Source organism: Coccinella septempunctata, chromosome X (genome assembly GCF_907165205.1).
Source record: "Coccinella septempunctata chromosome X, icCocSept1.1, whole genome shotgun sequence".
NCBI classification, from domain to species: Eukaryota; Metazoa; Arthropoda; class Insecta; order Coleoptera; family Coccinellidae; genus Coccinella; species Coccinella septempunctata.
Genome location: NC_058198.1, coordinates 12,978,734 through 13,005,811, shown reverse-complemented (window position 1 = coordinate 13,005,811; position 27,078 = coordinate 12,978,734). Strand labels below are relative to the sequence as shown.

At 36.6% G+C, this 27,078-nt stretch overlaps 2 protein-coding genes across 5 annotated transcripts in view; one reads left to right on the top strand and one right to left on the bottom strand.

The window, feature by feature from the left end:
- Positions 1-27,078, top strand: part of LOC123321548 (neurotrimin-like) — a 652,977-nt gene that overhangs the window by 371,273 nt on the left and 254,626 nt on the right. The window lies entirely within an intron of this gene.
- LOC123321547 lies at positions 137-7,777 on the bottom strand. The gene is made up of 5 exons (XM_044909210.1): positions 7,492-7,777; positions 7,301-7,386; positions 4,990-5,439; positions 1,485-3,178; positions 137-829 (listed from the first exon to the last, which is right to left on the bottom strand). The coding sequence occupies exons 1-5, from the start codon at positions 7,529-7,531 to the stop codon at positions 289-291; spliced, it is 2,811 nt and encodes a 936-aa protein (XP_044765145.1). The 5' UTR covers positions 7,532-7,777; the 3' UTR covers positions 137-288.

The following is a 27,078-nucleotide window of genomic DNA, read 5'->3' as shown; positions in this document are numbered from 1 at the left end:
TTGCCAAAAGATCAATGCTCAAAAGCAATGGAGAGTTTTTACTCCTACACAGATAAAAGTTTTTTTCAGTTGGAAGTCCTAATATTCTAGAAAAACTTCATTCTTATATTTTAAAACGTGTATATATTTATAAAAAAATATCATTTATCAAAAATAATCTTTCAGAAAAAACACAAAAACAACTCAACAAAAATATCAGTCTCAAAAAACAAAAAATAGTAAAAAACATATTAAAACAGACTCATCTCATACTCTCCTGACTATGAAAAACAGTATAAAAAACACAAATTATTTTGGTCGATACGTGTTATACACGAGTGTTTTAATTCTGACCCAATCTCCATTTTCAAAGAAGTTCGAGTTATCCGAAATGAACTCCAGACATTCATTTTTTCTAGGTGCTCTCTTGGACCTAATATGTTTTCTGAAATAGGTCAAGACCAGTTGTTTCTCCTCTAGAGACCATGTGTGCCGTTGCAGTTTCTTATTTGGGTTTTCTTTTTTCCCCTTTTTTGGCTTAGAACAACTATCAGTGTCTTCATCGTCCATCGGTTGGTCTGATTTTGTGTATGTTTCAACTATATCTGTAGTATTTGTATCATTCATTTCAGACACGATCCCGTCTCTCATCTCATTTTTGGATTCCATTTTTTTGTCTTCAATTTTATTTTGTTCTTCTTTGTCCTCTTCTTCTTGTTCGAGCTCTAGCAAGTCGTCTGCTATATCGATCTCGGCTAAGCTCTTTCCTTTAAACTCCTTACCCTTTCCATCGTTTAGCAATAAGAGCACCTTTGCAACTTTCGCAGTTTGATAAACATCCTCGGACATTCTATAATAAAAATTTTTTTTATGTAGATAGATATGGGGATTCAAAATAACAAATACAGGGTATTGTATGAATTTCACGAAAAAAATTGCTACGCTACTGTTCTTTATGAAAAGATGGTCCAATTTTGAATTCGTCATTCAAGTTCCTTTAAGCTTAAGCTTTCATTATTGTCATTTTTGCTGGGAAAACGTCCAGTTTCATAATCAAATTCAAAGTCACTTTAAGCTCGAAATTTCTTTTACTGTCATTTTTAGTACGATGAAAGAAAGCTTTTAAAAGGGACTTTGAGACTGATTATTATAAAACAGGCAATTAGTTTCAAGAATTGGTAAGTGGATTAATTTTTTAAGAGGGTTGAGAAAAATTGAAATAAGCCCTTTTTCTTATAAACTGACATTTACTTTCATGAAAACCAGTGATGTAAAAATTTTTGCTAGAAAATCTTCAATCAAGCGTTAGTGCGTTGCGTGGTGACTGAGTAATTCAATTGTTTGCAATTGCAGAATAAGAAGTCTTTGAAGAAAAAAATTATAACTAAGGAATGACTCAGTGTACGGTAAAGAGACCTGTTACCCATATTATCGCATACTGAGGATTATCTTTTGGAATGGAAAACCAAATTTCATTTATTTTCTGTTAGATAGCAAAGACTCACCTATAGAACTCCTTATGTGTTTTTTCTGTGTGACCCATGAACTTGGCTATTTGTTCCATTTCATCAGCTTCAAAATTCATTATTTGAAGGATTGTGGCAATTTGCTTCCGAAATCTCGTACTTGTTAAGGTTTCCGGATTTTTGGCTCCACACATATGTGCATACTTTCGTATTACGCTGGGTCCACTCAACCATCTATCAGAACAACCAGGATTAGCGAACATGTAAGGATTGCTCTTCGGAACAATATCAGTTTCCCCCCGTACCCTCAGAATCATATCGATTAATTTCTGCATTCGTTTTGTAAACAGTAAGGGCACTGGTCTACAACCCTTACCAAACACCACGACTCGCTTGAAAGCAGTACTCATCGCTTTTTCAAAATCAGTGAGAGCATTAATCAATTCGTTTTGATTTACTGTGCATGGCTCTGCTCTGTACGATTTAATTTCCAGAAATTGCACTTCTCCCACTCTCTTTCTGTTGAAAATCAAAACCTGAACCAAAACACATTCTACCAAAACTTTGTAGTCTAGAGCAGAGTTCAGATTTTTTTCCAGATTTTCATATGCTCCTTCGGCTTTTTTCTTGATGTATTCATTCAAGGCTTTAACATCTTCCGTCACAGGTAGTATCTTTGGTTTATTGATTTTGAACTCATTTAGAACTTTATTTGCCAAACTTGAAACATCATTACACCAGTGATTGGAAATAATGTCTTTGATGAGACTTATTTGCTTTAATCTATCCTCCCTTTCCTGTTCCTCATACTGAAACAATGGATTTTTTGTGAGGATTGCTTTTTTTGCAACATCACACAAAAATTTCAAATTTGTTCCAAAGTGCAATGCCAGGGAGGAAGCTTTATATGTTTTTCTATCAGGATCATACCCACTGACAACTTTAGCTGCCGCAACTATGAGCTCATAATGAAAAGGCTTCAACACATCAATCAAAGATGTTATTGCACTTGATTCCATGAGTGAAATCTTCAAACGTGCCATTTCCCTCATCCTATTAGACGCCACAATATTCATCTGCTTTCTTTTGTGCTTGTTTAGGTATGATTCACCGTATAAGCAAATAAGGGGGTCTGATTTCGCAGTGAAGCTTATGTTGTCTGCTCTCATTATACTGAATACTTCCGTTTTGATTCTACTTCTATTCAGAAAATTACCAAGAATTCCTGTAGTGACCATAAACGTTTGTGCATTTGTGACATGTTTATTGGATTTATTGTAATCATTGTTTGCATTTGCCTTGCAGATTTTTCTGTGTCTCCATAAATAGGTTTTCTTATATAATCCTAAACAATTAACACAAGGATAATAATCTTTTTCATTCAAATCACGGTCATTATAGCGTAGTGATCTTAGTTTCCCTTTTTCATTTTTCAAAAGGAAATTGCCTTTTTTTCTCAGAGCACTGGTAGCTGACCTTCTTTCCTGACTACCAAGAGGCATTCCGAGTATTTTTTGAACACAATTGTCATCATAATGTTTTCTTTCCAAATGTCTCGAAAAATGCCCAACTTCTTCGAAACATATTGGACAGAGTACGTCATGTTTATTTTTTTTTGTAGATGCATATTTTATGCTTATTTGTTCTTTTTTAATTTTCGTCTCGCTTGAAGCTTGTGACTCGGTGAATTCAGGTTTTTTATGATTAAGGGCATCACCAGATTTCACCATTCTCTGGAAATAACAAGGATGGAAATAATTTTGAACTCAAAATGACTATGTAGCCCATACAGGGTGTAGCGTACTGAATGGATAATATGATACCTGCGTGTTGAGGACGTTGTGAAGGTTCAGTAAAATATGTTTTATATTCAATAAAAGTCCCTCGGTTTTCGAGATATTCCAGATTTCAGAAAATGAAAAAATTTACACCCATTGCCACTCTTTTTGATGGCAAGATTCCAAATACAGGAATTTGTTCAATCTGTTTTTAGATAGTTGTCCTGAATAAATGCGCTATCGAATGTAATTGATTCTTGAGGTGCATGCATAGTACTTGAAAAATAAAAGATCAAATCAAATGTCGTGTGTCGATTATTTTTTTCTGTGTCTAACCTAAATGGTTACCTTAGTGCCAAAGTAGGAAAAAACATACCTAATTCCATGTAATTGAGAACTTGCATTAAACCAGCATTAAACACAGAATAAATGAATATTACAAAGAGTCAATGCCTTGTTTCATATAAACCTTGTTCTTGAAATTTTTAGCTACTGAAATGAGACATGCAAAGAGACAGAGTAATCGTTCATTAGAAGGAGTAGAGCATATATTAGATTTCATGGTGGGCACATTGAACACTTTTTGTGAAAGCATCATTTTTAGGTTAATTTCAAGTAAATTCATGTAAATTTTAACACTTTTGTAGTACAGAAAAAATTTCTCAAATCATTTGTTGTAGGATCTATTCTCAGCATTTTCTTTCAAACCGAAATGCTAAAATTATCTTCATTACTCAAAATTCACTCAAAACAATTGATTTCATCACTGTGGGGTTTAGGAATGAAAGAAAACCAGAAAAATAATCTTAAGGGGTTTCCACTCCCAGTCTCTGAAACAAAATCAAATATAATTGAAATAGTCGATTTGCTGATATAAACTCCGAAACGTAAAGAAAGGAGTTATCATTTTTAAGTTCATTCATTATCATGCAACAATTTTTTCTATCTTAACTGCCCCTGACAAATTAGTGCAAGAATTTACGCAGTAGCAAATCGATTATTTGAATTTTTCAATTGATTTTGTTTCAGAGACTGGGAGTGAAAACCCTAAAGAATTTCAGAAGATGCAGAGTCCTCCCAGATTAAATTTCATTCAATATTTGAGAAGAAATACTAATTTTAAATTATCGCTTTCTTGAATCGGACTCAACAAAAGTTATTCGAAGTGACCACCATGAGCTCTGATACATGCTCTACACCTTATAAATGATGCTTTATTTTTCTTGAATGTCTCATTTTAGTTTATGAGAATTTTGAAAGGAAAGTTTACATTAAACTAGGCCTTAACTCATTGTAATAATCATTTATTTTTTATTAAATGCTGGTAATACAGCTATTCATACCATTTTGGAATCTTAATGAAAAAGGTATTTTTTTTCCTAGTTTAGTTACAGGTTATCTTATTTTTTCATTACCACGTAAGGTTGAACTTATAGAGAAACAAATAAGCATAACAGGAAATTTGAGTAGGATCTTTGTTCGAAAAAAACTATGCATGTGCACGAGAAATCATAAATCAAATTCGATAGCGCATCTTTTATCCAGGAATGAGGTTCAAAAAATTTCTTCATTTGGAAACTTACCACCCAAAAATATGACAAAGTTTTCGAATTTTCGAAGACGTAAAATATTCGGAGACCGAGGGAATTTTACTAAACAAAAAACTTATTTTTCTGAACCGCCACAACGTCCTCTACCCGCCGGTACCATATTATCTATTAATTACGCCACACCCTGTATATAAAAACAAATCTGATAATACTCACAATAGCTGAAGCCGCATGTTCATCTTCGTCAGAATCCGACGTAGGAGGTAAACGATAGTTCACTTCGAATGAATTGCCATCAATCGAACTAAATGATTTCGATGTTCTAGATTCCACATCAAAATTTTTTAGTTCTACAGGATTTATCGTTATATCCTGAATAATATTAATTTTTTTCAATGGTGTGTGAGGATGCTCCTCAAACAATTTTTTTTTCACCAACGTCAACTCAGATGAACCTTTATCGAAAACTGGAGATTCGTCCGATAATTCCAAATAAGGAATAGAGCATTCAGGTTTTGATGAATCCTCATGACGACTTATGTTGATACCATAATCAGTGTTTTCCTGTGGTTCCACGATTTCATCTGCATCAATTCTACATTTGTTCTTTTCAACAGATTCGAGATAATGTAGCACCTTTTCCCGATACGTTATATCGTCGGAATCCTAAAAACGAAAAAAAAAAAATTAATTTTTCAATTATACATTTATTCAACTCCGAACTACTCGTATGTGCTAAACATAGGATTAACTATACATATTCTAATCAGAGATAGAATTCGACTAGCTGAGTGCGGATTGACTAAGAAAAATTAATTTCTGGCTTTTTCCAGAAAGCTACAGGGTGAATTTTAAAATTGAGGGACTGAGACAATCATCAAAAGCAAACTTTTTGACTGAATTCATTGAAGCTTGGAAAGATATTGACATATGCTGAGATCTATTCGGAGAATAGATATATCAGATCCGGACTCATCAATCCGCAAGGTTCAGAGTGAAAATATCACTTTGTTATTGGTATTTTGAATTTCAAATAACTGCTCCGCCTTAAGAAAAGAAGCAAAATTAAGCTTCAAAACGTAGTGTACCACCTATTAAAACTTAATTAAGCTTCAGGTGTCAGTTGTCACATTTAATATTCCATTTTTATGAATTTTTGATATTGGACAAAGTTCGAAAAATGAAATTATTATCATTCGTTACACATACAATGAGTTTCTTGAGAAGATCATTATGTTTCATATTTATTGACAGCTTAAACGAGATATCCCAGTTCTGTTTATGTGAATAAATTCAAATATTGAAGATTAATTAAGCTTCTGTCTTAATAAAAGCGAAACAAATATCCGAAATTCGAAACACAAAGTAGTATTTCCAACCTGAATACTTAAAATGATGTTTTCCGGCCCTGGAATACTGAGATATTCAATATCTCTCTGACTGTTTCTCAGCATGTTTAAATGAATGTCCATTCCTAAGTTCCAATAAATTCCGTCGATAAGTTTGGCTTCGATAAAATGATCTCAGTATTGCTATGAATTTCGAAAATCACCGTGTAGTTTTCTGAGGTAAGCAAGAACCAAAAGTCTCTGAAATTGGATTTCAAAACGTATTCTCTTTTCAAATATAATGAATATCTCAAATCATGAAATATTTCAATACTGCGCTACATAATAGAGAACCCTTCTTCAATAAACCTCGCTTTTATTGAAACACCTTTCATAAATAATGTATCAGAAGCAGAAAATAATATCATATACCCTAGGCATCATCAAACCCATGAATTCCCTCATCAATCAATCGATCGCAGTTCGAAATGAAAGCATGGGGCGTAAAGTGAGCTCTGAATATCACAGATTGACCGAAAGAAATTTCAGAATATTAGAAAATTGTGAATATCCAGATTATTTTGAATTTCTTTTTGAAAGACAATAACACTACGTTAGGCGGGCAAACACATGCACGCCATGAAAAGTGACATTTTTTCCCCTTATGAAATAATATACTATTTCCACCGTCGAATAACCAACCGCAGATCAGAGAATTCGATATTTCTAACAATTACACGAACTCTCGGACAGCATTATCTGAGGAGAAAAAGCGATTTCAACTAAGAATCATTGGGTCTTATAAATTCTAAGCACAATGCTTATCCTGACGGAATTAGAAATGCAATTCGTTTTTTCTTCGGAGGCAGTTTACTAAATAAACGAATATTCAACTGGTACATAACCAGTCTGATCGCATGTAAGCTACTGTTTTATTAATTATTTCAAATCTTGAAAATTTTCTGTACCCGAGCCGTTAAGGAGATATTCCATCCAAAATAATGGAATATTGTGAAAAATATGCAGATTTGGCAAAGGAAATTCGAGTGCTTATCAAAAAAATATGCATTGATTTTTCATTCCATTTCATTTCCGTCTTTGAAATTGAGTGAACAAAGCGTTACCTAACAGTATTCTTATGCCTTCGAGAATGAGGATTGATATGAGTAAATCAAAGAGGATTGTCGTGAAGTACTTACATTTTTTTCAATACCAGGATTACTTCTCTCAGGACAATGCTGCATCCCCCAATTCCCATTTTCATCCCTTCTCCCCATGTCAGTACCTGAAGATATATATGATTTTTGGTTGGATTGTTCATTTAATTTATACTGTCAACATGAAATTGAAAATGAAAATAATTACAAAAACAAATATCTCATATACATACCTATTGCCATTTTCATTATGAGTTTGCTTCGTGAAGACATTACGGCTAGACTTGTGGACGCACTTATACATATTAAGATTTCTATCGGAACACCTACTTTTTCGCGCCATTTTATATAGCGGAATTGTCGCTACGAGTCCCGCCAAGCTGACAACAGCGCTGGGATCGAAAACGTTGGCCATATTGTCCGTTGAAGTATATGTGGGAATGGAAAGTTTGTGCAATGTTTCGGGTCCGTAAAATATTATCACATATGCTACTTTTTTGAATGAGAAAAATCTTTTCCCCTCTAAGTGTGCCTAAAGAGTTATATTTCTCATTAACCTTATTTTGACATATATACTCAAAAAAAACTTTCGGATCATGTGGGTCTCAGGTCGCCTGAGAAACGTATCGGGACTGGAAACGTCTATTGGACAAATATATATATATATATATATATATTTCATCTTCGTAGCCAAGGTATAAACGCACGATAAATAAAAAGTCGAAGTTAGCTCTTGTTGTTTTTTTATAATTATATTCATGATTTTTAACAAAAACAATGAATTATATTTACAATGGTGTGAGAGATTCCGATCGCTTAGATCTTGTGGCTTTACTGCTGTAGGACGACTTCGGTGTTTCTCTAACGATGGAACAACAATAATCAGCAATCATAGAGGGTTCCCCTTTGCCTTGGTAGCGTTTTTCAAATGACGCGATGTCTTGATGGAATCGCTCTCCATGCCCGTCACTTACGGCTCCCATATTTTGTGGGGAGAAATAATATGTGATTGCGAAAAGTGTATTTTTGAGGACATGTTGCATCCCATTTTTTGATAAGCTTGTAACATCGTTTTGACGATATTTACATATTGCGGAGATTTGTGATTGCCAAGAAAATTTTTGGTCACTTCTACAAAGAACAACCAGGCTTCTTTTTCAACGTCATTTAATGCTGCCAGAAACTCTGGATCCTTCATGAGTTTCCTTATGTCAGGTCCAACAAATATGCCTTCTTTTGTCTTGGCATCGCTAAGAGAAGGAAATTTATTTTTCAAGTATTGAAACCCAGTACCATTTTTATCCATGGCTTTAAGAAAGTTTTTTATTAATCCCAACTTTATATGTAGAGGTGGCATTATTATTTTTTTGGGATCGACTAATGGAACATTTTTTACATTTTTCTGGCCAGGGATATAAGCTGTTCTTTCAGGTCAGTACTCTTGAGTGTAATGTTTAGATCGATCCCTACTATCCCATTCACACAAGAAACAGCAGAATTTAGTATAGCAAGTTTGGAGTCCTAAAATTAAAGCAAGTACCTTTAAATCAACACAGATGGTCCACTGGAAGTCTTTGTAGTTTATTTTGTCTAAAACAAGTCTCATCACTTCATACGTCTCTTTTAAATGTGTACTGTACGCTATAGGAATGGATGGAAATGTGTTACCATTATTTAAAATCACGGCTTTTAAACTAGTCTTAGAGGAGTCGATGAAAAGCCGCCATTAGGAAGGAACATGCTTATGGCCTAATTCAACAGATCGTTAATATCATTACAAAACACTAGGCTTTCTTCTTTTGAAAAAAATCAAGAACAAAACTGTGTGTGATATTTACATATGACGACTCCGGGTTCGAGCAAATTCCACTGCTTAAGTTGTGATCCTGGATCCTGAAAGTTCCGCTTTCATTCAGGATTGGAGCATTACTAGTAAAAGGCCCATGAAACTCTGGATCAGAGGAAGAATCTTCCGGGCTGTTTGATGATGCCTTACTGTCTAGTGATAAATCCGCTGTCAAATCCTCATAATGGTAGACAGGTTTGTCAACCGAACTCACGTCGGGATACTTCAGAGTATGTTTCTTCTTCCTATTTTGCCCTTTGAGATTAGTGGGACAAAAATAGCAGTCAGTAATGTGATCTTTTGGTTCACGCCAAATGACTGGTTTCGTAGAAGGAAGCATATCAATTTTTTTATGAGACCAATCGGTTAGATTTTTGTAGCACCAGGCTACAGAGTCAGGCACCATTCACGACTGCACATGCCGTCCGCCTTGAAGTGTTCCTTCAGTAAGATGTTCCGGAAGTAGTTAACAGACGAAAGAAGCCGGGTGCAATCTACTGAGTTGGAAGTGGACACGATTTGAGGTGCGTCAAGCTGGTGCTCCACCCAATGAATTTTGGTATTGAAATGTTTTGGGAATTTTGTGCCCATTTTGTGCTAATTTGTGCCGTATGTTATGAATTTTGTGCCCGTTCCGTTTTCGAGATATTTCAAGTTCTTCAAGTATGTCACCAACTTGACGCTGGGACCCACATGTGCAAAATGAGAAATTTTCTTCTTTCGATGAATTGTGCTTATTTTGTGCTAATTTGTGCTGTATGTTACGAATTTTGTGCCCGTTCTGTTTCTGAGATGTTTCAAGTTTTTCAAGTGTGTCACCAACTTAACGCTGTTACCCACATGTGGAAAATGGTAAATTTTCTTCTTTCGAAAGATTGCGCTAATTCTGTGCTAATTTGTGCTATATTTCATTAATTTTGTGCCCGTTCAGTTATCGAGATATTTCAGATTATGTTTGTGAGGAGCGTCAAGTTGGTGACACACCTGTCGAATTTTGGTACCGAAATATTCTCGGTATTTTGTACTTATTTTGTGAGAATTTATGACGTAAATCATGAATTTGGTGCCTCACCGTGTCCGGGTGAGACAGTTTTTTTAGAAAGTTGTTTAGCCAAACCATATATTATATTGTTCAATGTACTACGGTCATTTCGGCTGGAAACTTGCTGTCACAAAAACTTGTAGCAAGGCCTTGTATCAATGAATCGAATGCACATGTGTTTGTTAGACTTATTTTTCCGTCCTTAGTTTGTCTAGAAGAATATTTTATCATCCTACCATTCTTCAACAGACAAACATTCACGGGCTTCTGTAACTGACTCTCAGTAATCTCAGTTGTCGACAATTCAGACTCTGGATTTAAATAAAATAAATAATAATTATTTGTATCTTAAATAAGAAACAGTACCTTATTCATTTTTTAACACAAAAATTATTCTTAGACAAAAACGAAATATGTTTTTCATAGGGTAGAAAAAAGTGATATAATATAAAACTCTGTAAAACTATGGATGTGTCAACGTCTTAGATAAACCTGTAGGTATATATACACACAGACATAACTGGAAATATCTCGGAAAATAAACGGGCATTTCTCGTGAGTGACGGCATCAAGTTGGTGACTCATAGGAAAAACTCAAAATATCTCGAAAACGGAACGTGCACAAAATTCATCAGAACAAAATAAGTTCAAAATACCCAAAACATTTCGATATCAAAATTCGAGGGGTGGGTCACCAACTTGACGCTCCTCACAAACATAACCCGAAATATCTCGAGAACTGAACGGGTACAAAATCCCTAAAGTACGGCACAAATCAGCACAATCTTTCGAAAGAAGAAAATTCACCATTTTCCACATGTGGGTCACAGCGTCAAGTTGGTGACACACTTTGAAAACTTGAAATATCTCGCAAACGGAACGGGCACAAAATTCGTAATATATGGCACAAATTAGCACAAAATAAGCGCAATTCATCGAAAGAAGAAAATTCCCTATTTTGCAAATGTGGGTCACAGCGTCAAGTTGGTGACACACTCGAAAAACTTGAAATATCTCGAAAACGGAACGGGCACAAAATTCATTACATACGGCACAAATTAGCACAAAATGGGCACAAAATTCCCAAAACATTTTGATACCAAAATTCAATAGGTGGGTCACCAACTTGACGCACGCAATGGAAGGATAGGAGTAGAGAGCTGTTATCAATGTTCATTCATTCGAAGAAATAAACATACTGGCTCTTCGAACTCGTGGGTTGAACTTTCTTCGCCTGTATAAAAATATTCCTTCAACTCTCTTGTTGTATCAATAACAATTAATTCAATTATGAAAATTATGATAGGTGAGAAATGTATTTACCCTATGAATTTTGGTGCTCAGCTGTATGAAGAGGCTCAGCCTCCCTCGTTTCCTATAACGAGCCGCCCATGACCTCTCAAGGAAGTGTTATCTGTATCGAATATGTCTTTGTCTAAACAAAAGTCTAAATTAGCCTGTTTTTCTCTAATTTTACATACTTCGTTTGGACACGCTGTATAGCGTTTCCATAAAATTAATCAGTCGTGTTATTTGATAGAATTATTCCATAATGGATAGTATTGCGTGATAGAAATAAATCGCAAGCTTAAACCTCGAATCTTCAGTTCATGCGCAGATTTCACCAATTTGAAAAGGTTCATACTGAGTCATAATGAGTGAGTTGACATAATCCATTTAATTCCTTGTCCCTCGCGGAATCCGTATCAGTTTCAGCGGACCTTAGGGGATTTCAAAACCATATTTTTCGATCGATATCTCAACATCTCTCCTTTACTCCATTGATTAAACTGCTCGAAGAAATTCTCTTCTTTTTCGTGGACAATAATTCCAAATAAACACCACAGGTTTCCTCCTCAAACTGTAACAGAAGGTGAGAGGGATGAAGCTTCGATAATTATAACGTCACGTGATTTCATGTCCAATGTGTTCACGTATTTTAATGTACACTCATTCACTATTGGCTCCAAATGTCGCAGTTTATAAATTGCGTCAGATATTGCCAAATTAACGGAATCATTTGGGATGACTAATTACGGTTATTAGAAAATAACATTTCTGTCCTGTTGAATCCCTTTCTTAATGATCCTGCCCCATTTTATCTAGTAATGAACAATTATGGGAAATTGCCTCTTGATATTTTTATTATTTTTGATGTTTCTCGGATTTCAGACCTTGAAAGGCTTCGCACGGTCCGTGAAGTCTAGCCTCATCTTTCTTTTTTTATGAAATCGATATTGTTACATTTTTGAATAGCCTGAAGAAAATAACTATTTCTTAAACAATACAGACCCTGAGTTCTGAATAATAAAACCTAACCTAACCTAACCTAACCTAACCTTGCAAATGAATTTCATATCTTTCACTCCCTTTCATCATTGAATAAGTCTATGTGAGAAGAAAAATCTGTCTTATAAAAAACATTTATCGAGAAACTTACAAGTCATTTTTTCAATGAAACATTTTTTCAATACCAAAAGATATCATTACTAAAAGAGTAGATATATATGATGTATAATAGGGAGATGAAAATATATTAATAAAATAAAGTAGATTAGAAATAATTATTTGTTGCATACTACTCATTCGAACATTTATCTTGGAACTTCCAGCTTCGTGAGCGGAAAATTTGAAAATGCGAAATTTAATACGACAATAAGATGCGCATATGACGTAATAAAAATAATTATTACATGTACTCAATTGATATGTCCAAAAATTTTATAATGGGAAGGAAATCTTCATGTCTGCTCCAAATTTTATTCACTAAAATCGCGACATATGTTTTGATCCTCACAAAAATAGGTTCATCTTCAGGCATATGTTGAAAATTTTAATTTTGATTTAAAATTTTCAACATATGTCGCGATTTTGATAAAGGAAATTTGGAGCAGACATGATGATTTGTTTTCCATTATCAAACACCTCCAACGAATACGATGGATAACAGATTTTATTCAAAAATTTTATACCTAATTTATGTATGAGTAAATGAAGCATAGTCCTATCGAAAAAGAAAATATACAGTAGGGTGCTGAACTGAAAAGCTTAAAATTTCTCAAGAACTTCGTTAATCTAGATCTTTTGCTCTCCGCTTAGGGTATTAAAAAAACCTCACTTCGAGCAATGAAGAAAAGGAAATTTTTTTATAATATTGAAAAAGTAACTTTTATTTTCTTGAATATAAACTAAGCACTTTATCTGTACTTTTATGTTGTGTCAACTTAAGAAACTCTTTGATGATTACTTTCATTCCAGATACATATTTGAAAAGATGAGAAATTTTCCAATAAGGAATGCGTCAATTTCAGGAAACCTTTCCAACTAGTACATAATCTATATCATACCGGCAAAGTCCGAAGTGCCGGCATTTCCAGATCTGCGTAGGCATTTCGTGAATTGCTGGTTCGCTTTCGGCCAACCCCGAAATTACTCATTATTTCGGGCTCTGCCTGAAATGAGTTCCGGAAATTCGCGATTCGTCGAATATCAACCGGCAATGTCCGAAATGATCTTGAACCTAGATTTTAGGATTTCACCCTATTTTCCGTAATAGATCGGTCGTTTTCGCTGTATGAGTGCATCAAGGAGATATAGGAAAGGAGGCGCAAGTGGAGATCGGAAATACTCGGCACTCGGAATACTCGGGTTTTGCGTCCAATGACGTCACACTAGCGTGCATTGGCGTAGTCTTAGAAATTTCTATTTAGGTGAAAGCAGACGAAATGGGAGGTTAGAGGTTAGATGTAGATTTTTAAGCAGAATGATGTGACCCGCAGAGAAAACGTAGGTTTTTACCATAAATGATCAGAAACTTCTACATCCAGAGTTATAAAATCGATAAATAAAATCTGGTACAGTATAAGAGAAAATTATGTGCCGACATTTAAAATTTGAAGTACACTAATAGCAATATTGTTCTGATGTTCAATAGTGAAGGCATATGAGCTAAATGAAAAGAAGAAAAAATTTCGCTATATGATTATCCGACCGAAATATACCTGTGGAAGTTAATGCAGTAGGATAACGAAAACTGCCTGACAATATAAAACTCACTTGAATTCATGATTGAGGAAAGACAGATGAGTAAAGATGAACTTTCAGGAAATACTTGCAATTCAGGTATTAGCTTTTCTGAGAGTGGAATCAGACAATTAGCCATAAATCTTCGAGATTATTTTACCGACCACACTAAACAACGATATGGCCAACGTAATTGTTGAAATTTGACGTATCGCCTTTGTTCTTATTGAGGTTGATAACTAAAACGTCTCTGAAGTCATGTGGCACATCTCCTCATTCCCAGATCTTGGGAAATAGTGGATAGAAGGATAATGAGAACTGGTCTTAACAGCAAGAATCTCATAAAAGCGATTAACACCTACGCTTGCTCGGCGCTGAGCTATTCATTCGGTATCATCTCTTGGACCACCACCGATTTACCAGCATTACAGAGAAAAATAAGGACGATGCTGACTAAACACAATAAACATCACCCCAAAAGCTCAATAAAACGGACAGAGCTGCCACGACATCTTGGGGATAGAGGAATTGTTGATTTGTCCAACCGTACGTCCCAGGAAATTGAAGGATATCGAAAATATTTTCTGAGCAAGGCTGCTTCGTCAGAACTCCATCGAGTAGTTTGTGTTGCTGATAGTTCTACACCGTTAAAGCTACAACAGGATCACTTGGAAACCGTCGAACACTCTGCAGAAAGTAAAATGCAAAAACTGATTGACAAACCTTTGCATGGAAGGCACCAGAACGAGGTCAACCATGATAACGTCGACATATCTGCGTCGAACTACTGGTTGACTTCCGGGAGGTTGTTTTCTGAGACAGAGGGCTTCATGCTTGCCATCCAGGATCAGGTGATTCCAACAAGAAATTACATTAAATATATCGCCAAGGATACCTCAGTGGTGGACGATAGCTGTCGTTATGGCTGTGCGACACATGAAACTATCCAGCACATCACCGGGGCATGTCAGAAGTTCGCGGGCACGGAGTACAAAAATAGACATGATGCTGTTGCCAAGATTCTTCACCAAGAATTGGCACTAAAACACCGACTTATAAGTTCGAAAAAGGTTCCTTATTACAATTACCATCCGGATGCTGTGTTGGAAAATGAACATCACAAGCTCTACTGGGATCGCACGGTTCTCACAGACCGGAAAATAACCCACAATGGACCAGACCTCATATTGCTCAATAAGGATGAGGACAGAGCACTATTCATCGATGTGGCAATTCCAATAATAACAATCTTCTAGATAGGCACACTGAAAAAATTTCGAAATACAGAGATCTCGAGGAACAAACCAGAAGACAGTGGAAGCTGAAAGATATCAAGACCATCCCTACTGTCCTTTCATCTACAGGCCTGATACCGAAGAAACTACTAGAGAACTTGAGGAAACTTGAGTTGGACGAAAATATTTATAGTCATGCAGAAGGCGGTACTATTCGGAACGGCGAGAACTGTACGCAAGTACATGGGGAATGCAGAGGAACGCCGTCTGCTCCGACAGGAAGTGCGGGTGAAGCGGGAATCAAATCTATAGCAGGGAGCCGAGGAGCGACCCGGACCCGACCACCACCACGAGCCCGAAAACCTGGAAAGGGCTCCAACAGAGCTTAATCCTTTTGATATCTGAGATATCTGGGATAAGTGAATTTTCCTCTGGAGAGGAGTGTGAAAGCCGCAAGGCTAAAGTCATAATAATAAAGGTCTTTATTCAATCAATTTCATGGGAACTAAATACAAACTCTTACAACACTAAAAAAACATTGAAAAGGCGAGATCCAGAACACTGTTCAAGTGTATTGTTCAATCTAACCCCATGATTCATTGACAAGAAAAATAATGGTAATTACTCAATGTCATGATGACAATGAAAGTATAAATATAGAAGATGTATGACCACCCAAAAAAGAAACAATAGTTATACGAAGTTATGCTCTATATCAGAGAATGAATGAAAAAAGAAAAAATATTTTCACTTGTATATCACACACGCAGAGTTGCCACTTGCTCATTCGGAAGTTTGCTGAAGATCATAGCTCTTAAAAGTTTTATGTTTCTAACCGTCCTGATCTCGACAGATAAATTATTAACTTAAATGTGATAGAACCAACCACTCACATAGTAGCACTCTCACATTCCGCTCCAGTGTTTCCCTGTTTCTATAAACAACCCTCAGCAGACAGGCAGAAATGTGGTCCGTAAAGAGTAAGTCGTTATCCAACCAGACTCCCAAAGTCTTCAACTTTGTCACACCATACAACAGTATCTGAACCAAATACAACAACATTATTTTGGTTCAAAAATTTAATCCTATCTCCTGTAATAACGCACCCCCGTATCTCGATCAGTAGAAGAGCGGCTTTCCACTGATCATAGGGGTGATTATTTTTAGATGTTAAGTACACAAATTGAAGGCCCTCGAAAGGGGAAAAATAATGAGGATCCGGCCCGTCGCACGAAGGACAGGTCTTGAAGTTGAATATTATTATTTCTGGGGAGATGTTTAAATGAAACTCGTGAACAACTTTAACAATTAAATCTATTGGAAAATAAAATTAGAGCTTCTCTACAAATATGTACTCGGTCCAAGACGACCAACAAAAATCTTCAATTTCTTAAAAACATGCAAATAAGCGCAAAACAATAAAACATACTTTCATAACCAAAATCTTGGGTTAAAATTCAACTTCCCAACTTAGCGCTCAATAATAAATCAATACTTTATCAATGAATTTTAGAGGAGCTTTCAAGACTCTGGACGAAATAAAATTGGAACTTCTACCTTTTCTGCGACTGCTGTTTGTCTGACGCTGCCGATGAAAACTTTTCGACACCAGACTTTACCCGCACTAATCGGCGAATTCTTTTTATCTGGTCTTACTACGAATCAAGAAAATTAACGATCACTCCTCGAATGTTACTTTACTGATTTCCGATAAACTGACTTGAACTTCAAATTATTTCCAAATTTCTTCAACTACCTAATTCCCGATATTCCGTTCCTACTTCAACAAAACCAACAAAAACAAAGGACTGGACTTTTCTTTATACTGAACTTTTCCAAATATCTATGAGCCGACCGAGTCTCCGATTCTATTCCGTGATCTACCTAGACTTTTCTCTTACTTCGTGAAAACCTATTTATTCTAAGTCCCTTTTCTCTTTCCTTAATGACTGACTCTACAATGATTTATAATTTCTCTACTTTTCCACTTTCGACGTTGGATTTTGATCGCACTTTCTCGTCGTTATTCTTTTTATCTGGTCTTACTACGAATCAAGAAAATTAACGATCACTCCTCGAATGTTACTTTACTGATTTCCGATAAACTGACTTGAACTTCAAATTATTTCCAAATTTCTTCAACTACCTAATTCCCGATATTCCGTTCCTACTTCAACAAAACCAACAAAAACAAAGGACTGGACTTTTCTTTATACTGAACTTTTCCAAATATCTATGAGCCGACCGAGTCTCCGATTCTATTCCGTGATCTACCTAGACTTTTCTCTTACTTCGTGAAAACCTATTTATTCTAAGTCCCTTTTTTCTTTCCTTAATGACTGACTCTACAATGATTTATAATTTCTCTACTTTTCCGTACCGACTCGAAGGGGTATATTTTCCGATATTTTACAGATCACGTTCCCGGACCGACTGACTAACTTTTTCCGATGTACCTTTTTCCCCAGTCTTTCTCTCCCACGCTATGGGTGGTACCAAAACGTCCCAAAATCGAAATCATTGGACGATCATTATTGCTGAGTTGAAAAATCAGCGTTCCCAAGCTGGACGGTTACAAGAAAATTTCGACTACTCCGCATTTTGAGAATTGTTTTCTTCTCAGGGTCTCCAGACTAATAAATCTTTCTTAATCTACATGACTAACCATTTTCGCTTGTTCCGAAGTCCCTATCACCGGATATTGGGATCAATTACATAGGCCGCCGATCACCGGTTGCTCTCTGAAAACGTAGGGTATTAATAACTGCTGATTTTCTGACTGAGCGACACTAACTCTTTCAACTATTATCGAGCTGGTTATTATTGAAATTCCCATGATTTAATACCGTCTGATCTCAAGCACCTCGAAGTATCGTATTTCCAACTAAAAATCGCCTCTGCAGCACGGCTGCAACAATGTATAAAAAAATTCTAGCGATACCTTTTTCGAATTATGCCAAATTTATTCGGAATCTCGTATTCCGATTTATTACAACACTCCCTCCTTTTAAAAAGTTTTGGCATTGGATGCCACAACTTTTCCTAAATCATCATATATTCGTCCAAAGTCCATCATGTCCTGCTCTTTCCTAAAACTAACATTCACAAACTTAAGTTTCATAAGCGAATTTATCTCACAAGCTACACTTCCTTCCTCATCACTTAACCTACAAATGCTCTAACTCTACTTATGTAGTAGTCCTTTAAATCACACATCATATTTAAGCTCTATAAACATAAAATAACAAAAAAAAACAAACATAAACAAAACTAAACCTAAAAAGTACATTATTCGGACAACGGTCATCAAAACAGTTTCTACCCACATATTTTCATCCATCACTTCACTATCTCCAACATGGAGTTCTTTAGGTTCAATTTTCGGAATTCTTTCTCACTATCGCGTACATTCTCTATAGAACCATATATATCTTCGGAATCATATGGAATAACTCTTCAGGCGAAAAACCAAAAGTTACCTCAGGTGGAAAAAGTTTCTTTACACGGAACACCACTGTTTAACTCGTGCTAATGTCCATATCGTATGATCATCTGGGTTACGAAAACACAAACTCAGTTCGACCTTGTTGACGCGGCACATTATTCGGCGCATCGTTTACCGGCTATGTCTCTCAGTCCAGTGTGGTATCACTATTGGAAAAATTGGGTGTAACCCTGGATATTGCTCGATTTGTTTTTGGTAGCGTACTTTCGACGTCGGATTTGCTCGAATTTTAACGTCGTTATTCGTCTCCCATAAGTTGTAAACATTCTTTACTGAGTGATGCATTTGATTAATCGCAGTTTGGTGAGCTTATTCTATTCCTTCTTGAACGTCAAAGTATGTAGTGGACAGTCTATGTCCCGCCATCTTTAATCTAATTCTCTTCTGGTTGCCTTCCACTCGCACCTCTCGAAGAACCTTTTTAAGCTGAACCATCGTCGTTCTAGTGATGACGATTACGTCTACCTCTGGATGATGAATTTCGAGCCTTATATGCGGACCGACATTGTTCCATAAACCGCACTTGATCAGTTCAGAATACCCTCGTACGCACACGTCCACATTTGAGTTGAATGTCTCTCATTTCTTCTTTCTAATTCTTTGACGCACAACTTAACATTTCTAATGAAATAGCCGCAATATTCGGTTTTCCGCACTATGGTATACTATCGCCGTCGCCACCTGGTAACTAAGGTTAATCACCATTCAGAGGTTATCCCACTGATGATGACCTGATGATTGTACCTTCCTTCTGGTTGAAAATCTGCCATGGATTGTCTTTCAAAGATACCTCCTTTTGGATATTGATTGACCAAAACCAACTTATCGACTAAATACAAGAACAACAAAATAAAACAACACATGCAAAATCGTACAAAACAATTCATCTCCCATGAGCATGCAATTTAATCATGGAGAAAACAATAATCATAAAAATACCTATCATATACCTAAATAAAACTCAAATCTTATGAAATAGCATGTAGAACGTTGTGCTCACATTAAAGGGTGACCACAACGCTTCTTCATAATCCTTTTCCGACAAGGATTATTTCTATCATCCCATCTGTTCCCGATATTCTTTATGGATGATATTTAAAATCATCCATCAGCAAATCAACTCCTAACTCAACCGAATATGAAATTTCTTCTATGAAATCTATCACCTTATAATGACTCTAGGTCCAGCTTAACTCAAAATACTTCAACTCTACCGTGTCTCTTTCAAAACTTCTCATATTTAATACAGCAAACAACCTTTAACTTCAACGATTTCAATCTGAACGAAAATGAACCAACTATTATTACTGAATAGGGGTTATTCAACATATTACTTCGTTATAATACTCCCTGGCGCCCATCTGACGCAAAAAAAATAAAGAAACCCCTCTTTATACCGTTCTTACTTCCCTCACTATAAGTCATTATTACCGGACCTACTTGTTATTCTGCTTATATTATATTCTGTGGAATGGGAAAGGTCGATTATTCCTTTTTCAGGACTATCAGCCCAAAATGTCCTGCCACTACCCAGAAAAAAGAAGAAGAAGAAGAAGAAGACCCTTTTCAGGTTGTGACTCTCCGGGTCAGTGAGAGCCCCTGGAATCTGCGAAAGGGCAGGAGTCGATTCACTTCTCCTGACAGGTCAATCCTACAGATTTTCCTGCCGCTACCCTGTCTCCTATCTGATTAGGTAGGGCTCCACCTATCTGGGGGACGCCTTATCCTGGTAGACCTCCTTACCACCCTTTCTGCTTCCTCTTGATCGGTCTCCATTACCTCCTCCTCATCATTGCTCTCTAATCCCGTGTCTGAATTCCGTGTATGTCTCCCATACCCATGTGGAAACATTATCGGATGAAACCTCCGAGGTTTCTCTACTTCCGAGTCCGTCTTACTAACATACCCAAATCTTTCCTGCCTTCCTGACAAATGTTCGTCAGGGCGCTTTTTCCGAACCTTTGCGACATAAGGTTTCAGCCTATTTATTTCGACAATTCTCTCCTCCCATCCTCCACATTTCCGTATCCTACAGGTTACCGAATCAAACACTTCCTTGATCCTGTATGGCCCTAACCATTTCTTTTCCAATTTTTCAGATACCTCCTTGAAATATACCAAGTCTCCTACCCTAAATTCCATCATCTGATCTTCCTCTGTATTGACGTCCCATGATACTCGTTTACTTGATTTCGACCACCTGGGTCTATTTTCCTCTTGATACTCCACTTCGTTCGTATCCACTACTATTTCAGTAAACTTCTCTTTGCACCTTTTTCCTTGTTCCCTGTTATCATCCTCATCTCTCTGTTTCTTCCTAGTATAACCGGTACTAATTTTTAAATTCTTCCGAATTTCCTTCCCAGTTCCTTCCATGCAACTTCTTCGTTCATGGCAAACATCAGTTTCCCAGTTACGCCCCTGATCTACGTCGATCATCTGCTCTACGTTATCGATTATTCCCATATTCGATTCTGCCAACTGGCATTCCTCCGTCGCGACCGTCCTTGGCACGCGTTCGCTATTCCCTGACCACTTTTCACGTTGGTACCCAGTGTTATTCCCAGCCATTTCCGTATTTCTCGGTCCATTTCCAAAATTCCTAATATTTTTATTTGGAAGTATTATTTCCAAGTCCTGTTCCGGTCTCCCCTTGAATTTTTCATTACGAATTCCTAAATCCTCTTGAATTCCTTCCGCAAGTCCTACCGCGGAACTAGCTGGCAGGACCCAACCACCTGTTCCTGTACCGACTGTCCTATCAATTCCGTCAACGATTCCCTTGTTATTCTGTTCATTTTCCGTTTTACCCGTAACTCCCACTTGGACACTGGCATCCTTAAATAATTTCACCTTTGACTTTATACCTTCGAAATTCTCCGTCTGCGTACCGGACTCCTTAAACTGTGCCCTAATTTCCACATTGTCCTTCGGTTCCCTTAACCGTTCCCCATTTGTGTCATTTTTGACATTATCCTCCAGTACAGTTTTCCCTGCGTTCCTCTCAAATCCGGTTTTCCTACGAACAACTTCCCTGAAGTTTCCGTTGACTTGAATCGTTCCGGTAAATCCCTTACTATCTTCATCTTCCGCACATAATTCGCTTTCTATATCCCTTTTATTCAAAAATTCGAATCTCCTACCCCACATCATAACGGACGGCTCCCCTTCATAACTAATAAGTGCCTCATTTGCACTGAGAAAATCTCTCCCTAAAATAACTTGGACGTTCCCTAACATAGAGTCATCACACAAGATAGCCGTCCAAGTTGTACCTAACTTTCCTCCTACAGGTCCCACCAAAATATTGGCCGTACCCCAGGTACGTAAACTATGACCTGTTACACTCGTCAACCGATAGTCGACCTCCTCTCTATTTATTCCATCTTCTGGAATTATACTCCTATTTACAAGAGTCACCGCGGCTCCTGTATCTACCAAACAACGCCTCGTCCTTCCATTTATGTTCAAGTTAATCATGTGAGGTGCATCAATTAACCCTCCGGAATTCACTTCCGGGATCACCATTACCGAACGATCCTTACTTTCCCCCTTACATACATGCCCCCCTGGCATCCCCGAATAAACCTGCCCTTTTAAAAATTTCCGGCCACTATCCCGGCAGTTGGATTTTGGCCCTCCCCGTTTAAATCTTCTTGTCTCCTCGACTGAGACCCCCTCGAAAATGGAGACGATCGCTTAGGAATAGCTCCCGTATTTCGCCCCCCTTCCCTATCTGCATTTCTTCCCATTTCCTTGTTTTCACATTGACCCCAGGCCATATTCGCTTCACCCCTTCCTCCTGGGGGTGTAGTTCTCTGTATTCTATTTTTTGTAAAATCCTCTCGTCCCTGACGATTTTGCCTTGGGCAATCCCTAGCCCAATGACCCTTTTGGCCACAACCATAACAACCTCCCTGCGTCCTTTTTCCTGATCGGTTGTTATTCCTGCACTCTCTAGCAAAATGGCCCGGTCTACCACACGAATAACATTCCGCTGTATTCTTCTTTGTTTCCGCGAATTTTTTAATATCTCCCCTTTCATCCTTCGAGTCGTGCCCCTTTTTCCCGCAATTTTGACATCCCTCCGTTGCATCTACCGCCGATACCCTCATATTTGATGTCCTTCCTTGTATCATCGTTGTTGCGGTCTCTTGTAATTTGACCAGTCCTTCCGCCTTTTCTAGATCTAAATTTTCTTCTCTTAATAAAGCTACCCCCATATCTTTCATCAAGTCTTTGCGCAACCCTGTTTTAAACTGATTTAGTATTAACTCTTTATTTTTCTTTTTGATTCCCGCTTCTTCGTCTGACGATGCTCCGCCCAAATCTTCCCGCAGTAATTCCGCGCCTAAAATCCGCAGCCTAGTACAAAATGATGAAACATCTTCATCATGTCGCTGGAAACAACGACTCAAATTCCACTGACTCTCCCCTGGTAATTTTGATGGCGTAAATTTTAAGATTAGCCGCTGTTTCAATTCAGAATATTTCAATTTATCATATGCCTCATCAGACTTAAAATACTCGTACGCCGCGCCTGTCAGTTTTAATTTTAGTAAAGTAAGGGTTTCTTCCTCACTCCACCCGTCCAACTTCGACCTCAACTCTAATTTGTCGAAGTACCGCTTCGCGTCTTTTCCCGAAAAACCATCAAGGGTTGTCGCAATCATCCCCAACGAATACATAAACGGAAATCTCATAACATCTTTCTCAGCCACCGCAGGGGTGGTAGTACTAGCACTAGCCGCCGGCAACATTTTTCAAAACCTTGTGAATAACCTCAATAACAATTAAATCCGAAAACTATCTTCGATCTCCGCAAATTAGACAAGCAAAACAAAACAATTATATCAGGTTTACGATATTTCAAAGTATGAATCAAATATCCCTATTTCAAAAATCCCAAAATACGCTGCACACACACGATAGAATTAATCAACTATAAACGCCAAATACTCTCGCTATTAAAATTATATCAACCTTACATGGAAACGCCCTGAAAGAAAAATTATATCACCAAAAAAAAATATTATCCTGAACGCAACTGTGATCTCAAAATAATTAACGCCCTGAAAAAATAATTATATCTCAACAGCAAAAATAAAATTCAATAAACAATGTCCTGGAAAAAAAAAAACCTGCAACCCTATCTTGTCCTAACTTTCCGAATTATTCTGTGAATCAAACCGATCAAAATTACATCCAACTGACTTAAAATTCCGAAATATTCTGACGTTAACTTGATCAAAACACTTAACTTGAAATTATCAAAATTCCAAATTTCACTTAATTGAAACCAATTAAATTCAAATGACCGAAATTCAAAATTATTTTAGCCTCCGAATTTAAAAAAAAAAATAACTCAAATGATTTCACCCTTAAATGTGTTCAAATTCTGATAAGACAACGTCTTAATTTTCCTTATCTGCTTTCCCTAAATTGATTTTAATTTCGCAAAAATACTTGAATGAAATGAACTAATTCTCAAACCCACTTTTTGTAACAAAATTACCGATCATTCAACTAGTCACCGATAAACACAAAAGGAATTATTATACACGCCAAAAAAATTATAACTTGATTGACGACTTTTCTTCTGAAATTTCCGATAAACCACAAGTCCAAATTCAATAAATCCGCGCACACAACTTTGCGTTCCAAAATCCTACGTAATTGATACTCAACAAAAAAAATTTCAAAAATTATTCACTTCAAAACCATCAAATTCCTGCAAAATCAAAATTTCAAAACACACAGTAATATACACTTCAAAAATAATTCACCTGAAAACAATAAAAAAAATATCTTTCACCATCAGCCAAGAATGCACCCTCAAAACAATAAAAATATTGCGAAAACTTAAATTCAAATCTTCAATACTGATCAACTACTTTATCAATTTTTCTTAAAGTTTCCATCAATCGATTAATTAAATCTTTCACAAATTATTGAACACAAACGTTCTTCACAAAAAGTTTTCCAACTAATTCCCGATTAAAAACTTGATAACTTATCCGATTTTTGAAATGAAATTCGGATCCACCACAACGAAGAGTAAATAACAAACTTTTATCCAACTCTACTCAACTTTCTCTAATATCACGGCAGCTAGACTTTAACGAAAACAAAAATTTCTGTTCACAACTCTACTTATCACTTTTCACAAAATAACTCGATTATTCTCTTGAAATAAACAAAAATCGACGCAAAATGAAATTATTCTTGGTAATAGAAATAACTCAGAGTTCCTTCATCCGAAAGTCCTCAAATTCATTGATATAATCACAACTAAATCCATCAATCAACCCTTAATAACCACAAAATACTTAAACACAATTCTCTCAATACTTCTACAATGGCTCCGATTGAATTATTGGATTTTATCTCGACTCACTCCAGACCAACTAAATCTTCAAAAATCAACTTCTCAAATAAAACAATTTTGGTATTCTACCCCAGAAAAATCAACTTAAATCCCACCTAGCTGTCACCAGTGTAATAACGCACCCCCGTATCTCGATCAGTAGAAGAGCGGCTTTCCACTGATCATAGGGGTGATTATTTTTAGATGTTAAGTACACAAATTGAAGGCCCTCGAAAGGGGAAAAATAATGAGGATCCGGCCCGTCGCACGAAGGACAGGTCTTGAAGTTGAATATTATTATTTCTGGGGAGATGTTTAAATGAAACTCGTGAACAACTTTAACAATTAAATCTATTGGAAAATAAAATTAGAGCTTCTCTACAAATATGTACTCGGTCCAAGACGACCAACAAAAATCTTCAATTTCTTAAAAACATGCAAATAAGCGCAAAACAATAAAACATACTTTCATAACCAAAATCTTGGGTTAAAATTCAACTTCCCAACTTAGCGCTCAATAATAAATCAATACTTTATCAATGAATTTTAGAGGAGCTTTCAAGACTCTGGACGAAATAAAATTGGAACTTCTACCTTTTCTGCGACTGCTGTTTGTCTGACGCTGCCGATGAAAACTTTTCGACACCAGACTTTACCCGCACTAATCGGCGAATTCTTTTTATCTGGTCTTACTACGAATCAAGAAAATTAACGATCACTCCTCGAATGTTACTTTACTGATTTCCGATAAACTGACTTGAACTTCAAATTATTTCCAAATTTCTTCAACTACCTAATTCCCGATATTCCGTTCCTACTTCAACAAAACCAACAAAAACAAAGGACTGGACTTTTCTTTATACTGAACTTTTCCAAATATCTATGAGCCGACCGAGTCTCCGATTCTATTCCGTGATCTACCTAGACTTTTCTCTTACTTCGTGAAAACCTATTTATTTTCAATGATTTATAATTTCTCTACTTTTCCGTACCGACTCGAAGGGGTATATTTTCCGATATTTTACAGATCACGTTCCCGGACCGACTGACTAACTTTTTCCGATGTACCTTTTTCCCCAGTCTTTCTCTCCCACGCTATGGGTGGTACCAAAACGTCCCAAAATCGAAATCATTGGACGATCATTATTGCTGAGTTGAAAAATCAGCGTTCCCAAGCTGGACGGTTACAAGAAAATTTCGACTACTCCGCATTTTGAGAATTGTTTTCTTCTCAGGGTCTCCAGACTAATAAATCTTTCTTAATCTACATGACTAACCATTTTCGCTTGTTCCGAAGTCCCTATCACCGGATATTGGGATCAATTACATAGGCCGCCGATCACCGGTTGCTCTCTGAAAACGTAGGGTATTAATAACTGCTGATTTTCTGACTGAGCGACACTAACTCTTTCAACTATTATCGAGCTGGTTATTATTGAAATTCCCATGATTTAATACCGTCTGATCTCAAGCACCTCGAAGTATCGTATTTCCAACTAAAAATCGCCTCTGCAGCACGGCTGCAACAATGTATAAAAAAATTCTAGCGATACCTTTTTCGAATTATGCCAAATTTATTCGGAATCTCGTATTCCGATTTATTACACTCCTCTCCTTCCAAATAAAATGTCAACGGTCTTATCTTTATTAAACTGTAAACAATGTTTGGTAAATAAATCATTAATGATGTTCAAATCAAAATTCAGGGCAGAAATTACCTGAGCAGATTCATGCAAATAAAAGGAGATATAAAGTTGATAATCATCCGCGTAGTAGTGCATCAGGCAGGAAATAATAAACTT

Bases quoted from the DNA above. Each gene is read 5' to 3' on its own strand.
- LOC123321547 (XM_044909210.1), bottom strand. From the start codon at position 7,531: ATGTCTTCACGAAGCAAACTCATAATGAAAATGGCAATAG. The intron at 5,440-7,300 runs GTAAGTACTTCA...TTTCGTTTTTAG, and splicing joins ATCCTGGTATTGAAAAAAAT to GATTCCGACGATATAACGTA. The intron at 830-1,484 runs GTGAGTCTTTGC...TTTTTATTATAG, and splicing joins ACACATAAGGAGTTCTATAG to AATGTCCGAGGATGTTTATC.